We start from the raw sequence: 16,360 nt of genomic DNA, 5'->3' as shown, positions 1-16,360 counted from the left end.
AAAGCTGAAAGGCTATGGCATGCAGGCTGCTTTGAAATCAATGGGTCTGGGTAATATGACAAGAAACCAGGGGGAGCGATGATGAATTTTTAGATGAAGGGAATGTCTCTAGAGGAAAGTCAGGCAGAGAGGGGAAGGATGGTGAACATACAGCTGAGGAGAATCCTACTTCATCTGAAAGCCAGCACCAGTATTATTTTCTGTTTGAAAGGTGCAGGGCAGGTTTCTTCAGAAGGAGCCTGCACAAAACCATTGCTTGGGCATTCCAGACTGCATGTATTCATCTAGCTGCATCTACCTAACTCTTTGGCTGCCGTTACTTTTTTTTGTAATGCTAGTGAGAGAAGGTGATAAAAAGAGCTTACTAACTTGTGTTTTGCATTCTAGGTTTTGCTGAAGGCTAGGAGTGCTGGAGCCCAGCAGGAAGGTCAGTGTTTGGGTATGACCGTGCAGGGTCCATGGGGTGTGCTGCCTTCCTGTAAGCTCTGCTTTTAATAGAGTCTCACATTCTGCAGCCTTCAAAATGAACACAGGATTCTCTAGATCTAGCAAAAGATGTACTCTTTTCTACAGTTAATGTTACCTGGGAGTAGTTGTTACTTTTCTTTTTAAAAAAAAGATCTAGCCCAACATTTAAACCCAATACATGTCGTCCATACACGGAAATGCACATAAAAGTGTAAAGTCCTTAGTACTGCACCTTTGCAAATGGCTTTTCCTGCACGGTGCTGCACCGGCTGCTCACGCGCCTACTGTGCCTGTCCTGATGTGACAGCTGTGCAAATGTAGACACAAAACTGTGTTTAGGGCATTTTAAAGAAAAATACGCCTATGACTGTCAGTTATGGAAATGGTATTTTAACATGAGTTTTAAAATCATACTTTTAGAACTGTCCTCCAAATTAGTGTGTCTGCAAATTGCATATTGTACGTAGTGGTATAGACAGCGTTTGATGTCCTTAAGGAGATCAATTACTTCCTTAATCCCTAAATAAAACCTTCCTTCTGCAAGCAAGACCCACTTTGTTTGCACGCTATTTTTAGAAGCAGTGAACCTGTCAATCGGCATTACACGTAAAAAAGAAAAAAAAGCTGTGGAGAGAGGCCTATCAGATGTAACAAAATCAAACCTTCTCTGGAGAAAGAGGAGAGCGACATCTCGAGGCAGCCTGGCTGAGGCGACACCCCGCAAACGCCGAACTGCTGGCAGGCCCTGGCCTTAGCAATGGAGATAGACAATCACATAAAAAAGGCATTACCGTCACACTTAAATATAGAATTACAGAGTTATTTTCACTGCTACAGCCTATGATCCATACAGTAGGAAGAGTTTAAGTTGAGAAGATCTTTATTACTCTTCCCACTGTGTTCAGACCTTCAGCACCGCTCTGCATCTTCTTCTCGACCCTCTATAGCAGTAAGTTACTGGTGACTAATGCTCAGGATCCTCGCTTTGGGTATCTTCCTGTACAATAGAGAGAGAAGACTAGAGTCTGTCAGTGGATGTTTGGCTTCAGCAAGGCCAAAAGCTCACTTCTGAATGGCCTCAGAAGGTTTAGCAATTATTATCAAGGTGTTCACATCAAGATTTTGATGAATGTAGAGCTGAGATAATGGTATCTTTTCAAGGAGATAAGGAATCTTCAAGTCTTTTTATTACATCTCTGCTGGTTTTGTACTTGTCATTCCAGCAGTCTCTACTGTTGCAGTGGTGCTACTGCATAAAGGCTGCTCCTTTCTCGGCTGCTAAGCTCCACTGCTGCGTGAGCACAGCTGCTGCTGCAGCACTGGTACAGCTGCGGCCACAGAGCCAGGGCATGGGATTAGCGGGAAGGATACTACTGTTCAGTCACCTCTGGGAGGAGGCCTCCACACACGGAGTACACAGAACAGGAACTGTACCGGATAGAGAACTTTACAACATGTTTCCTTTCCTTCTACCTGGCAGTCAGACAAAATCATCATGAGGAATCATGCTCAACGTGTTTTATTTTTTGATGGGAGGAGGATGAAAGTCTCTTTCCACTGGTGGGGGACAGAAGCTAGAATGTGATGGAAAAAAACCAAACTCTGTGGTATGGTCAAGCTCTATGTGTTTTACTGAAAGTCTACTGGAAAACAGGCTCTATTGTTTTATTCAAACAACACCTAAAATACTGTATTAGAAAATAAACATATACAAGCAAACCGCTGTCACAAGCTTTTTATACAGATTCACAGTGATAACTAGACACAAAGACCTTCCCTCTGATCTATACCAGGTATTTATGAAGAATACAAAGTGCAGCTTTTTAACATTACACAGTCTCACTCAGAGGTGTTTCACCTAGAAGTCTTGTACATAAATAACTTCTTTTAAAACAGAAGTTCCTAAAGCGTAACAAGCACTAAAATTGCTTAATCCAGATCCTTAGGACAGCGTTGTTGGCACAGGCTCCTTTTAATGTCCATTTCCACCTTCTGAGAGTATGCGCGATGGCTCGGTGTACTTCGCTGTCACTAAGTAGAAGAGGGCAGGTGCAGGTACCAAGGCAAGCAAGGGCAGGTCCTGCTCAAGCTTATCCAGTTTGGAAATGGAGATGATTCCGTAGGCATGAAGTAACCAGTGGCTGAAGAGGACGACAAGCCTTTTCTTCCTGACAAGAAGATCCTTGAAAGACTTGAAAAATAAACAAGTATCCTGTTAGCATTCAGCCTGTTACCTAGTACCTGGGGTCTAAGAGATGTTACAGGCAGCGCACAGACTGTACGAAGCCTCCTGAGGTCGAGCCCCTCCAGCACGTAACACAGTTTCTCGGTGCACACAAGAGGGAAGTCTCACAGGAGCTTCCACCAGCGAAGAGGAGCAGTCTTACAGGAAGAGGCTTACACACAGAATACACTGCTGAGGAGAGGCAAGAGACAAAGTTGTCTCTGCTCATTCAAGTATTTTATATTATGAGTTTTAACACAAGAAAGATGTTTACCTACCTCCACTTCAGAAGCAGACATGTACACAGCCAGCGTAACCAAAGACAACACTAGGATGATGTATGGGAAGGCATAATCTAAAGGCAAACATGGGACATATTAGCAGGAAAAAGAATGCAGGATACACATTTCAGCAGAGAGAGATTTTTCTACATGTAAGCATGGGTGTGAAGTAAACCAAGCTGCTATAGCTCACCCCTTATCATCACATCAAACACACACAGCAGTAAGGGTCAGCCAGCACAACTACTCAACACCTCTGTCTTAGGCTTGCAAACTTTTTCTAATATTTCTAGGTGGAGTTACTGTACACTTAAATCACTAATTGAAAAAGGCAAATAATGAAAAAAGTAGTCAAGCCAGGTGGGGATTTTGTGGCCCCTGTCCCCTTCATGTGACAAGTATGCTGGAAGCTAAACCAAAAATAGCTGATCTCCCCAAACTTATACTTTAATCCATCTCTAAAATCAGACAAACTCTACCTTAGCAGAAAGTGGAATTAACTCCCTGTGAATTAATTTCCTCTCATACCCCCTCTATTCCCTTTTGGGGAAAGGGACAGTCTCCAGCAGCACCGGCAGGGGCATGGCAGTGTTGGTCAGGAGCCTAGTTAGGACAGGGCTACTATTGAGCAACCTCTTCAGGTAAGACTCCTCACAACAACCTTAAACAATGTCCTTATTCTCAAAGCAAAAAGCGTGTCATGGGAAGGAGCAAAGAGACATAAGTCATTTGTTAGTGTGTGTTTATAGGTACGTTTATTAGGAGAGAACTCACAGAGCAGGCCCCCTCCAACAGCTTGGAGCACGGTGAGGATAGGGAAGAAGTACAGTGCTGCATAAATGCTTTTAAATCGATCAGACTTTCCTAAACCACAGGCAATCTTCTTAACCAGAAGAGGCCGAAGTAACATCATTAACACAAGACAGAAGGCATAATATATAAACACAATGGTGTACCTGGAAAAAAAAAAAAAAAAGAAATTCCTTAAAATGTGCAGTTCTTTTTCTCCTGCAGACTCAACTTGGAGACAGGGAATCTGGGGTTAGAGTCAGTCAAGTCTAAAGAATTTACAAAGAAAGAATGTAAACACAGAACAATGGGCTCACTTTTCCTAGGGGAAACAGTCAAGATGCAGCAAAGGGGAAAAAAAATGAACTCTGTGCTTCATAGGTGACTCAGAAAGTTACCAGGTGTTGCTAAGTGCTTCACACACAAACCAGCTCAACACATGAAAGACATCAAGGATTGATACTCACTGGTCCGAGTTACATCTGAACACGCTTTGCAGCTTTGAGAAGAGGCGTGGACAGAAACACGTTTGTATAGAAGGAAGGGACAGACAGGAGTACAAAAGCCTTTACACTCACAGGGGGTAGACTGCTTCATGAGTGCAGTGCACCGTGGTGATGTAGTCAGGACTTGGGTTGTAAAGCATCGTGTACCAGTCCGAAAGCTTCTTCACCCTGCAGGAGCGGATATGCAGAGAGCCAACGGGGTCGCTGACGAGCAGCGTAACGATTGCTGCAACGCTGCACTCGAACAAGGCGGTGACATGCTGCAACAGCGCGCTGGAACTGTGGAAGGAGAGAGAGAGATTTACTATTTTGCAAACACTAAATAAAATCTAAATGCCAGCTGGGAAGTGGAGGCCCACTGCAGCACAGAATCTTCTATTGAGTTAATGTTCCACATGACCAAGGACAGGACAACGCTGCTCAAATAAAACGTATCTGAAGCTGAATGTGAAAACTCATTTACAACCTCAGATGATTTAATGTGTAAGATGTGATTGAACGACATTCCAGCTTCTTAAATGAAAACTTGCTGTAGCATAAGCATCCTGTCAGGTGGGGGACAACACCACTCAAGCGGTTGCAGTTTCAAAGAAAACGTCAGTGAGGATAAGACACCACACTTACATACAATATAAGCAAAATTTTCAAAGCTGCAAGTGCTTGTTAAAGACAGTATATATTAATATATTAAACTCTCTCAGTCCCCTATGTTTTTAGTGTTTAGTACACTCGAGTCATTACTTCTTAAAACTTTCAGTCTAGCACCTAATGGCTACATGTGGCTGTGGTTTTAAACCCCTTTTTTACAGAACTTCCATCATGCACCGTGTTGACATAAAGGTTACATCAGCTATGCTATCAGGACCAAACCCCACTATATATATTCGTAAAGAGAAAACTCAAACCCATTCTCTCACTGCATCAGGGCCTCCGCAGCTGAAAGGTCTGCCCCAGGAGGGGCATGACACACTCCTGCCCGCTACTGGAAAACCCAATCCAGCCCCAATTGCCAGATGGACTGGGCACCACCACATTAAGGAGATACAGACCATGCCCTGAGGGCAGCAACTGGCAAGAACCTGCAAGACTCTTATATGTGTAAATAAACCCCCCCTCCAGCTGCCCAAAGCTTATGTGCTACTGTACCAGCTCAACCAACAGCATGAACTGCTGGACTGTTCAATTCAGCATCTGAGCTTGATCACTCATGGATACGAGATTTCCATTTTTAAATAACTTATCTGAAGAAGGGGCATACGAACCTCTTTTTTCCTGAATACCATTCAATAAAGAACCAGTGTAAAACCAGGGGAAGCATGGCCATGAAGCCAAGGTATAGCCAGTCATAGCGGTCTGGAGATCCCATACATTCCCGGCAGATTTTGTTGTCATCAGTTCTTTGACCTCTAGGGCATACCTACAAAAAGTAGAGACTGTATCTACAAGGCATCTGAGTACTATAACAAATCACTGCAGTTCCTGCTTGAAGTAGTCTTGGGGCAAGAAATGTATGTGGTTTTTAAAGAGATGAAACATTAACCTCAGCAATTTCTCAGCTTACACTGGCCTTGCTCTCTCCGGCTCTTCCTTCTTAATACAAAAAAAGGTGAAGCAGATTTAAAAGGCTTCAACCAAGACTCCCTTTTCCTCTCCCACTGTCACACCATCGTGTCCCTTTCATTGCTAAGCTCACTCACCAGGCCACTCACAATCTCTGCCCACCCCAGAGTTTCTTGCTCCCCGTTCATTCCACCCTCCCTGGATGTTGTTCTCCTTTAGTACTCCAATAAAATCAGTGAGCAGAGCGATTTCAGCACAGCTCTCGGCACCATCCCCTTCTGTTTCAGCTTTCGCAGCCCCTCCACTCAGCTCCGGCTTAGCACCGAGCCTTCAGCACCTCCTTCGGGCCAGGTTTCATCAAGCAGCTCCTGCTTTCGGACAGAGAGCTCCGCCCGCTCTCTGCAGCCCCCCTCTCCACCTGATCCCCAAAGCACCTCTGGGCCGGGCTGCGGGCCGCGGTGCTGCCTACAGCGGGATCCGCATCAGCCGCCGGAGCGGTCCAGGCCGCGCTGTCGACGCCGGGCCCAGCCCGGGAGGGAGCGGGGCCATCCCCCTGCCCAGGCCCAGCCTCTTCCGCGCCACACTTACCCCGCAGTCCCCGTAGGTCTCCACGGAGCCGTTGACCGACAGGACAGTCCTGCCGCAGTACAGCCCGAGGCAGGCGGGCTGGATGTCCACAGCTGCGGGGAGAGCGCAGCCCACGTTACCGCGGCGCTCCGGCCCGGCCCGGCCCGCCTCGCACCACCGCGGCTCCACCGCGGCTCCCCCACAGCCACCGAGCGCCACTGTCGGCCCAGCTCCAGCCGCTGACACCCTCCGCCATCAGCCCCAGCCCCAGCCCCAGCCCCAGCCCGGTACCACCGGGTCCGGCGCTCCCCGCCCGGCTCGCCCCGTCCTACCGGAGCGGAACATCCCGGTAACCGAGCAACGGACCCTCCGCGGAGCCACTTCCGCATCCGGTTCCCCGCGCGGGCCTGGGCGTGGCCAAGGGGCGGGGCGGCTCTGCCCGTGGGTGACGTAGGACGCGGGGGCGGGACGTCCCCGCCTCAGGGGGCGTGGCCACGCGTGGCGTTGCGCGGGGGGCGCGGCCGAGGGCGGGATCGCGCCGGGGCGAGGGCGATGGCGGCCGAGGGCGGTGGGGAGGGCGGCGTTGGCTGCGCGGGCTTGCGGCTGCCGCCTCACTCGCCCTCGGGGCTGGTGCTGCAGACGGTGGAGATGCACACGGGCGGCGAGCCGCTGCGCATCATCCCGCGGCTGGAGGCGGCGGAGGAGGCGGTGGCGGCGGGGGGGCTGTCGCTGCTGTCGCTGCGGCGGGAGATGGCGGCCACGCAGGACCATGTGCGGCGGGCGCTGGTGCACGAACCGCGGGGCCACGCCGGCATGTACGGGGCGGTGGTGGTGCGCGGCGGGGCGGCCGCCGCCGGCGCCCACCTGGCAGCCCTCTTTCTGCACGGCGCCGGCTACAGCGCCATGTGTGGCCACGCCGTCCTGGCCCTCGGCCGCTTCGCCCTCGACTACGGGCTGGTGGCAGCTCCCGACCGCCCCGAGACCGCCGTCCGCCTGCGCTGCCCCTGCGGGCCCGTCACCGCCTTCGTGCCCTGGGACGGCCGCCGCAGCGGCAACCCCGTCCGCTTCCACAGTGTGCCCGCCTTCGCTGCCGCCACCGGTGGGAACCAGGCCCGCTGCGCTGGGTTCCGGGGTGGGGTTGGTGGTGGCCGTGCTGGGCTTGGGGGCTGGCAGCCTGGCTGAGGGTGTCTGGCAAATCTCTCCCCGATTCTGATGTTCCTTGGAGGCTGCCAGGGATGGTGTAAGGCGTCACATGCTGCTCTAGCACAGGAGCACTCGAGTCATCGTCCTTGTCCCTCCCCTTCTGCACGACTGGGTCCCTTCACTCTGTGTGCAAGCCCGTAGCTCAGCACAGTTCCCCCTCCTCACCACCCTCCCTTTCTCTGCCCAGACTTGGCCATTGATGTCCCTGGTCACAAGAAGGTGGTGGTCGACATCGGCTACGGCGGCACTTTCTACGCCTTCCTCAGCGCTGAGCAGCTGGGCCTTGATGTGTGCTCTTCGAAGACCAGAGACCTTGTCAATGCGGCGAGTGCCGTGACGGAAGCGGTGAAGAAACAGGTATGGCAGAGTGCTGCGGCACCCCAGCGTGTTCCCTTCGGGGTGACTGCACCAGACCAAAGCCCTTTATTCCCCCGAAACACTCAGGATGGGAGGGAGTCCCTTCCTTCCAGCCCCGTGTTGAATTTCAGAGTCCTCCAACCTCACAAGAACATGAGGAGTTTGCTGTCCTCCTGCTGCGCCTGTCTCTGTTGCTGGAGAAGCAGAGATGGAGACGCAGCAGTGTGGCCTCGTCCCCCTCCTCTGGTCTCTCGAGGAAGCTGTGCTGCACGTACTGCTGACAGCCCAGCAGCTGTGTGCCTTGGTGAACCTGTCTGTGCTGTTCCCAGTTCAAGCTTCATCACCCTGAGAGTGAAGACCTGGCGTTCCTCTACGGCACCATACTGACAGATGGGAAAGATGCCTTCAGTGAGGAGCCCACCGCCAACATCTGTGTGTTTGCAGACGAACAGGTACAGAAACGGGCTCTTCCCAGGCACACAGGGCATCACCTTTTCCTGCACTACATCCACTGCAGAGACAAGGGACGCTTCTGCTTCTCCTCAGTTTGGGCGGTGATCATTGCTTTTGCTACCGTGATGTCTCTGAAGAGCTGAGTGTCACTTAACACATGCTGGTTTAGTTCCTAATGACAGAAAGACTGCTGCACATCTTCGATGGTGGCATTTTAAAAAGGCTCGTACCCATGTCCCATAGGTAGGAATTTCCCAAGAGTTCAGGGGCTGAGGTGGGATCGCAACATAGTGCATGTCCTTAAAGTCCTAATTTAGGGAACAGTTACTGGGGATGAACAGAGCAAGAGAGAAAAGAGGGAGTGTAAACTTCTGTCCTAGTCTGCAGTGGATAGGGTATCACAGAAATAGCAGGGGAAGTTTTTGTTGGGAGTTCCCAGCAGGGAGGAGTGTGAAGCATTGGGACAGACCACCTCGGAAGGAGGCCAGCGCTCTGTTTTTGGAGGTTTTAAAAACCAGGCTGGCCAGCAGCTCTCAGTGTAAGGAGAACTGATCCTGCCTTGACACGTGGGAATGGAGCAGGTGGCCTCTGCCCTCCCAGTCCTTTTGGTATGATGCTGGGAAGGTTTCAAGTGCTCCGTAAATAGCCTCAACATTTATTAGATCATTCATCCCTACAAGTTTGCCAAAGCTGCTCACAATCCGAAAGCACCCCAAACCTGCTTATTTTGTCTTCTCATGAGTGATGTATCTGGATTCAATACAAAACCCTGGGCTAGAAGGGTTTCCCCCAAGCACAGTATAAAGGTGGCAAAGAGAAATGAGGGGAGCAATATTGTTTTCTATTAAAACCCAAAATACTACAGCTGGTTCATCTCTTCTGAACATAGGTTGACCGAAGTCCGACAGGTTCAGGTGTGACAGCCCGCATCGCCTTGCAGTACCATAAGGGCCTCATCCAGCTGAACCAGACCAGAACCTTTCGGAGCAGCACCACAGGCTCCTTGTTCACCGGGAAGGCAGTGAAGGCAAGTGGCTTGTGCTGGACTTGTCCTCTGTCTTGAGGACTGCTGGAAAAGTGCTGTTGCCTTGGCTCAGTGGAGCAGCAGAAAAGCCTTTCTGTGCCTGGGGAAGCACGTATGAAAGGAGGGAGATGCCTGGGGGTCTTGCCTTCTCAAAAGCTTCATGCTTCTAGATTTTTTATTAGAGAAGCCAGTAACGGTAAGATCTTGTCCTGTTGCATGGCTTCCCTGCAACAGGAAGAGGACTGAGGTGAGAAATATCTCCAGTGCTCATGTAGATAAATCAGTCTGGTCTGTTCTCAGTGGCAGCTAAGGGTGGATTCCTGGCTTAATCCCCTCTTCCCTGCTCAAAGGCTGAGCGTGTTGTTCGGAGGTGTAGAAGCTGGGTCTGTGCATCTGGGTTTCCAGGCCCAGCCCTGGCCCCATGGGATCCAGCAGCACATGGCTGTGAAGGTTTGGACAGGCCCCAGGGAGCTCTTGGTCTTTGGGTGCAAGCAGCCACCAGCTTGTCAGCTTTCTTTGAGGCAAAGCCACGCTGTCGCAGTGCAGGGGCTTGTGAGCTCAGAGCGGGGGCAGCAGCAGTTGTGCAGATGTGGAGCCCGTGCAGGCGGTAAAAGGTGCTGGGCAGGGCAGAGTACTCGGTGAGGGGTCTCTCTGCATAAGTTCTAGGCTGCACTGGCATTTCGTGGGGCTGAGAGAGTGGAGAACCTCCTGTGCTTCTGTCCTGATCCTAAGTCCCTCTGCAGGAAACCAAGTTTGGGGACTACAATGCTGTCATCGTGGAAGTCTCAGGAGAAGCCTTTTACACCGGTACAGCCACCTTCACTGTCGAAGAGGAGGACCCGCTGAAATATGGCTTCTTCTTCAAGTGACCTGAGGCACTGGGCAGTAGCAGCCTCAGCAATGGTGCTGTGCTTCTCTTCTGCCCATGTGTTTCTATTCTGCTTCGCCACATGACTCGTTGCAATATGCCAGAGCAACAGGAACAGCCTTTGGTGGTGTGGCAGCATGGCCCATGTTCCAAGATAACAGGCCGTGTTCCCCTGTTGTGATTAGCATATTGGGTGTAATGTGATTAGCATATATGGGCTGCTCTGAGAAGCCATAATCTTTTTCTTTTTTTTTTTTTTCCAATAATTATTCACAGAAAATGGAGCTAATCTTGGAGAGCTGTCTTCAAATGTACGTGCCTTCTCTACATCTGCAAATTACTAATTTCAAAGCCAGATTCCTATTAAACGCCAGCTGAAAACACTGCCTTTATCCTCAAGTTTTCACTCCCAAGAGCTTATTTCCAGGAGTCTGTCACAGCTATTGGTTTGAGTTGCCTGCTCTTCCTCCATGCCTCCTGTTCAGCTGACTGTGCTGCCTGGTCTCGTGCCCCAGCTTCCCTGCTCAGGCCTGTCCAGACACCCCCTTAGTCGCATCGGCCCTGCCAGAGCCCTCCTGCGTCAGAGCTTGCCACTGTCCCCGCTGCTGTCCAATCCACGCTGCTTCCCTAGACCTTCCTCTCTTGCTTGTCTTGGACCATTGGCTCACATACCCCGTGGTTAACTTTCAACAGGAGCCGCTGTATTCGAAGCCATTATGACCTTTGCTTGATAATTATTTACTGATGATTCTGTCTCAGTCCGGGGGCAGCTTGCACAGCAGAGTGCAGTCAATGCTTGCTTTGCCAGAGTCCCTCGAGGGAAGATTGCTGGTGGAAAAAACAAACCAAGCCCTGGGTTGTAGGCAAGCATTTGCAGTTGCAGAAGCAGAGCTTCAGACCACTCATGGCCTGTGATTTCCCCTGTGTCTCTGGACAAAATGGTGTTCGTTTATTGAAGACACTTGTGGGAGCGTGCCTCATTAAAATGAAACATGAGAATGATCATCTCTCGGTAGCTCATGCAGCAGAAGGAAGCAAGTCATGCTGGAGAGCTTGGAAAAGGTTGGCATAGAAAAGCCTGGGAGGAATTTCTTCTGTCAACTTGAAAATTATAACTTTGGAATGGGAAAAAACAAAAATCTCATTCAGAGAATGGCTGTGCTGCCAACAGAGGGTTTTTAGGTTGACGTCTGGGGCTCTTGCTTCCAGCTTTCCTGTAACCCCCAGATAAATCCCGTACAGCCTCTGGTCTGGGAGAGCAAGAAGTGACACACTTCCTCCGTGCTTGGAGCAAACTCCTCCGTGTTTTTCAAGCTTCTGGGCATCTTCTTTGTGATCAGTCCACCAGCCTGGCTCCTGGTGAAGAGCTGGGGCAGCAAGTCATGAAACCCAGCACAGAAAGGCCGGAAGCTCTTCAGCCATTAATTGGGTCACAGCCTTCATTATCTATTCACTATCCCCATCCTTAAGAAATTTTTCATGTAGGCGCAGGCAGCTCCAGCGTGGCTGAGAGGGGTGGGCACAGGGTCCTGCTGCCCATGTGGGAGGCCCTGGCCTGACCGCTCAACCCCTCAGCTTGTGAGACCCCTGCCCGGAGAGACTCCGCTGGAGCGTCTGGGGGTAGCCGGCCCCTGCCCCTTCATGATGGGCTGCAGGGCTGTGAGGGGAGAGGGGCCATGAGGGGAGAGGGGCTGTGGTCGGCTGCAGGGCCATGAGGGGAGAGAGGCCCGGTGAGATGAGGGGTTGGGGGGGGGGGGGGGGCGCGGGGCGCATCCCCGACTCCGGGATGGGTATGATGCCGGTGTGCGCTGAGGGGGGGGTCCCTGTCCCCAGCCCAGCCGTGTCGGCCGCGGTTCCCCCGGCCCGGCCGTTCGGCTGTGGGGGCGCCGCTCCCCGCCCCTGGGCCGCGGGGCGAGCCGGGCCGGGCCGGTTTCCCGGGCAACGGCGACCGGCCGCGACGTCAGCGGCTGGCGGGGCCGGTGGCGCGGCGCGGGCGGGGAGCGCGGCGGGCGGGCAGCGCCTCGGCGGCCGCGGCGGGGGCCGGGGCATGAGGCTGCGCATGGAGCCGGCGGCGGCCGTGCCGGGCAACCTCTCCCGCGGCGGCGGCGGCAATGAGAGCGGCGGGGCGGCGGCGGGAGCGGCGGCGGGGTGGTCGGCGGCGGCGCTGGCCTCGCAGGCGCTGGCGCTGCTGCTCATCTTCGCCCTCTCGGCGCTGGGCAACGGGGCGGTGGTGCTGGTGATCGCCTGGCACCGGCAGCTCCGCACGGTCACCAACGCCTTCGTGCTGTCCCTGTCGCTGTCGGAGCTGCTGGGCGCCCTGCTCTGCCTGCCCCTGGCCTTCCTCAGCCTGCTCAGCCGCCCGCCCGGCGCCTGGCTCTTCGGGCAGCGCCTTTGCCTGGCCAGCGCCGCCCTCCACGCCGGGCTGGGCATCGCCGCCACCCTCACCATGGCCCTCCTCTCCTTCGACCGCTACTGCGCCATCGTCCGCCAGCCCCGGCACAAGATGGGCCGCCGCCGTGCCGCCCAGCTCCTGGCCGCCGTCTGGCTGGCTGCCCTGGCCCTGGCCGGACCCTGGTACGGGCTGGCGGGCGAGGGGCAGCGGGAGGCCCGGCCCGGGGCCTACCGCTGTGTCTACGTGCTGCCCTGGGGCTCGTCCCGGCTGGGGCCGCCCTACGGCGCGGCCCTCATCGTGCTCTGCTACCTCCTGCCCTTCGCCCTCATGTGCTTCTGCCACTACAACATCTGCCGGGCCGTGCGGCTGGCCGAGAGCCGCGTGCGGCCCCTCACCACCTACGGGCACCTGCTGCGGGCCTACGGGGAGATGCGCACGGCCACCACTGTCCTCATCATGATTGTCTCCATCATCTGCTGCTGGGGGCCCTACTGCATCCTGGGGCTGGCTGCTGCTGCCGGCCACCTGCCCTTCTCACCCACCATGGATGCTGTGGCCAGTGGGATGGCCTGGGCCAACGGTGCCATCAACCCTCTCATCTATGCTGCCCGCAACCCCAACATCTCTGTGCTGCTGCGGCGAAGCCGTGAGGGCGGCTACCGGACTAGGAACAACGTGGCGGCCTACCTCTCGGTCCCGGGCCGCCAGCTGGAGCCCCGGAGCCGGGCTGACCGTGTCCGGGAGCGCTACGTCAATCGGCACAGTGGACCCCCAGGCAGCGCCCCGTCCTCCTCCAGCCCAGCGAGTGGGGGAGAGGTGGCCATGTGGGCCTGCAAGAACCCCGCTGTACTCTTCTGTCGGGATGGGCAACCAGACACCGTCTCTGAGGCCACCTTGCAGGCCAAAGCGGACACCGTTGACACCAGCCTCTGAAGGGATGGGAGTCCGGGATGGAGGCATTCGGCCCTGGAGCTGTTTCCCTGAGGAAAAGCGGGGAGCCCAGGCGCTTGGAGCCCTTTGCAGCCAGACTACCAGGAAATGGGACTGCGTGAGCCACAGAGTAATTTCTCCTCCATTGTGTGAGCTCTGATTTGGTGATCTGGTCTGCAAGCAGTGAGAGCTCCACAGGGAAAGGAAGTCCCCCTTCCCTTTCAGCAGGCCTGATACACTGGAGATAGCTGCTGAGCCCAGCCAGCACAAGAACTTGACTGCAAGAAGGAAACAGTATTTGCTCCAGTCCTGCAGAAAATGCCACAGTGAAGCTAAGAGACAGACACACAAATACAGCCCCAACCGACTGACTGTGTGAGCTGGTTGTTAAGTGCCAAAAAAGCAATTGAAAGCTGAGCACTGGCAGCTGGAAGACACTCTGAAAACACCACACTGTGAAACTGCATCATGGCGGTTTTGTTGCTTTAACCCATTATGTGTGGAAGTGCTGATAGTCAGAAAGTCGTAGACTATAGGACAGGCTAAAAAAGCAATCTGTTAAGATTTTTATTTTTTTTTTAACTCCCAAGCATAACAAAACAGTAATTGTTGTGAAAGGGAAGCTGTATACCAGGAGGGGAGGAAAAGAAGATGAAACCTCACCTGTCAGAATTTCAGCAACTTTTTTTTTTTTTTGCAGGTACAGTCTGCTTAAAATACTATGAATATGAGAAATGAGAGTTCATCAGGCAGACTGAGGAAAAGCGTGTGGGCGTAGACTATGGTATTGCTGAGTTTGTGGACAAGGTGTGTGTTTTCTTTTTGAGTTCATCCAAAGTGTCTCACATCTCTAATCATGTTTAGAGGAGCCATGCGAGAGAGGTGAAGGGAGAGGTAAAGCAATATTGTGTGCTCTTCGTGTGCTCTTAAGCATGTGAGAATGTGTATATGCAGAGAACATATTACTGTATTAATGGCAGCAATCCATCTGGAGTATAATATTTTAAAACCAGCTCTGTTTGCCATTGTAAAAAAAGGAAAATAACACAGTGGAAGTGTGATTGCACAGCACAAATTCATATGAATTTATCAGTATAAATTTTTGTCCGAAGGCCTAAAGCCTTAAATGAGTATTTTGAATCAGGAACTAAGATTGGGCCTTCCTTTATCTTTGTCAGAGTTAAATGTGAAAGACAGGCAATGTTTTTCCTTGTACAGGCTTTAAAAATACAATGTTACAGTTTTACGGGCTTTCTCAACTGTTTGTGACCCAAGTGAATATAGTATTATTATTTTGTAAGTAACTGAGACAAGAAATAAACTTTGTCTTTTATGCAGAAGATGAAAGTGTCTCAGCCTGGCATCATTCTCAGCCCAGCCTTGAGAAGGGAACTTCTGTAAAAAATTGCCAGATGAATGATAGTAGAGAAAGACCTAATTGTCTGTGAAATTTGAATGCAGCTGTTTTTCATGCTGTGAGCATTACCGTAATTTTCTTCTGTGATGCTCCTGGAGTCCATGAGGAAAAGATTTGACCCTTGGCCACCTCTCAGCACTGATACTTTGCCCTGCAGATCCTGGATTTTGCAAGTTGAGCAGTGTATTTGTACTGTTCAGAGCGAAGCTGTACAGAAAAAACACAGCTTTTCACAGAAGCTGTTTGACAGCAAGTGAACACTAGTGACTTGTTAGAAGGGTAGGACAGGAATTTCTTGCATACCTGCCCTTCCGCAGCAAGATATGGCTAGTGTAAAGTGAAAGAGGTGGTTGTGAATGATGACATTAGATTTAACTCTTACCTAAGTAGCTGACAGGTGGTAACAAGGAGATTGGTGCTGGCTAACTTGCCATACAGAGCATGCTGGTGTTTGAACAGCTTCAAGAGCTTTAGCCTCAGTTCCACTAGTCGCCACCTTTTGTATTATCTATAGAAAACTTTACAATTCAGGAGTTGGCAAAGAAAACCTGTGGCGTTCTGCCTTTCCAGAAGGGACGTTTCTCCATGAGTTGTAGCAACAGTCCTTAGAGTAAGTTCCAGTGCTCTGTAACGCCAGGAGGACAGAAGCAAGGAAAACTGTCCAAACTCAGTACTCATCAGCCTTGTGTAGTACGGACAGCAGGCAAAGGCAGGCCGCTTGTAGTTCATGTGTCACCTGCAGAACAGCACCCTAACTCCGATCCTCTGGCCACGGTACCGCTGGCATGTTTGGCGTGTATCCTTATTGTGGTTTGAAGTCCGTGTTGTAGGAGAAGGGATGTCACCAGTTTTAGTTTGACTCCTCTGCAGCTCTGAAGCAGAGCCTGTACTTTGACCAGAAGTGATCATTTAGAGCCTTCCTGTCTTTAGCACCACACAGATTTACAGGGGGTTTTTTTGCACTTTTTGCATGCAAAGAAGAGCTTTCTCTGCCAATTGGAACAAACTTGGTCAGAGTAGATGAACTAAGGGATAGTTCTTGGGTTAAGAAAATGTGGAAGATGAAGGTCCAGCACCGCTGTGCCTGACGTGGTGTGCTCCTCAGTGCTGTCTATGGCTGCCTTGATCTTACGGCAGAAAGCCCCTGAAAAGGGCAGCCCTGCTGCCCTCGGTGCTCAGCTCTGGCCACCTTCCCAGTCCCTTCTACCCCCACAACTCCAGCTGACCCTCGCTAACCAGCTCAGGCACTAAACAACAGAAAACCACTGATTCCCACTCCTGCATGCTGGGTGAACTTTCTACTGATTTAATGCCCTGACCA

The 16,360-nt window shown here is 52.1% G+C and overlaps 3 protein-coding genes across 4 annotated transcripts; 2 read left to right on the top strand and 1 right to left on the bottom strand.

Annotated features, from left to right (window-relative positions):
• Window positions 1-2,076: 2,076 nt before the first annotated feature.
• Window positions 2,077-6,823, bottom strand: JKAMP (JNK1/MAPK8 associated membrane protein). 2 transcript variants are annotated; one of them, XM_074868970.1, is made up of 7 exons: window positions 6,728-6,823; window positions 6,417-6,508; window positions 5,531-5,685; window positions 4,341-4,547; window positions 3,748-3,929; window positions 2,971-3,047; window positions 2,077-2,659 (listed from the first exon to the last, which is right to left on the bottom strand). In XM_074868970.1, the coding sequence occupies exons 1-7, from the start codon at window positions 6,738-6,740 to the stop codon at window positions 2,441-2,443; spliced, it is 945 nt and encodes a 314-aa protein (XP_074725071.1). In that variant the 5' UTR covers window positions 6,741-6,823; the 3' UTR covers window positions 2,077-2,440. The 2 variants fall into 2 exon arrangements, with proteins under 2 accessions (XP_074725071.1, XP_074725072.1); XM_074868971.1 differs by lacking the exon at window positions 5,531-5,685.
• Window positions 6,824-6,938: 115 nt separating this feature from the next.
• Window positions 6,939-10,683, top strand: L3HYPDH (trans-L-3-hydroxyproline dehydratase). The gene is made up of 5 exons (XM_074868969.1): window positions 6,939-7,494; window positions 7,786-7,955; window positions 8,285-8,407; window positions 9,298-9,435; window positions 10,176-10,683. Exons 1-5 carry the CDS (start codon window positions 6,948-6,950, stop codon window positions 10,299-10,301), a joined length of 1,104 nt encoding a protein of 367 aa, XP_074725070.1. The 5' UTR covers window positions 6,939-6,947; the 3' UTR covers window positions 10,302-10,683.
• A 1,664-nt stretch (window positions 10,684-12,347) lies between these two features.
• On the top strand, window positions 12,348-14,956 carry GPR135 (G protein-coupled receptor 135). Its single transcript, XM_074868968.1, has one exon. It carries the CDS (start codon window positions 12,348-12,350, stop codon window positions 13,623-13,625), a length of 1,278 nt encoding a protein of 425 aa, XP_074725069.1. The 3' UTR covers window positions 13,626-14,956.
• The last annotated feature ends 1,404 nt before the right edge of the window (window positions 14,957-16,360 follow it).

Source organism: Strix uralensis, chromosome 4 (genome assembly GCF_047716275.1).
Source record: "Strix uralensis isolate ZFMK-TIS-50842 chromosome 4, bStrUra1, whole genome shotgun sequence".
Taxonomy (NCBI): Eukaryota; Metazoa; Chordata; class Aves; order Strigiformes; family Strigidae; genus Strix; species Strix uralensis.
This window is presented reverse-complemented; position numbering and strand designations above follow the sequence as displayed.

Coding starts and splice junctions, on each gene's coding strand:
- JKAMP (XM_074868970.1), bottom strand. Junction 5,686..6,416: donor AGACCTACGGGGACTGCGGG/GTAAGTGTGGCG, acceptor TACTTTTTGTAG/GTATGCCCTAGAGGTCAAAG. Junction 2,660..2,970: donor TGTCTGCTTCTGAAGTGGAG/GTAGGTAAACAT, acceptor TTATTTTTCAAG/TCTTTCAAGGATCTTCTTGT.
- L3HYPDH (XM_074868969.1), top strand. CDS start 6,948: ATGGCGGCCGAGGGCGGTGGGGAGGGCGGCGTTGGCTGCGCGGGCTTG. Junction 7,956..8,284: donor CGGAAGCGGTGAAGAAACAG/GTATGGCAGAGT, acceptor TGCTGTTCCCAG/TTCAAGCTTCATCACCCTGA. Junction 9,436..10,175: donor TCACCGGGAAGGCAGTGAAG/GCAAGTGGCTTG, acceptor GTCCCTCTGCAG/GAAACCAAGTTTGGGGACTA.
- GPR135 (XM_074868968.1), top strand. CDS start 12,348: ATGAGGCTGCGCATGGAGCCGGCGGCGGCCGTGCCGGGCAACCTCTCC.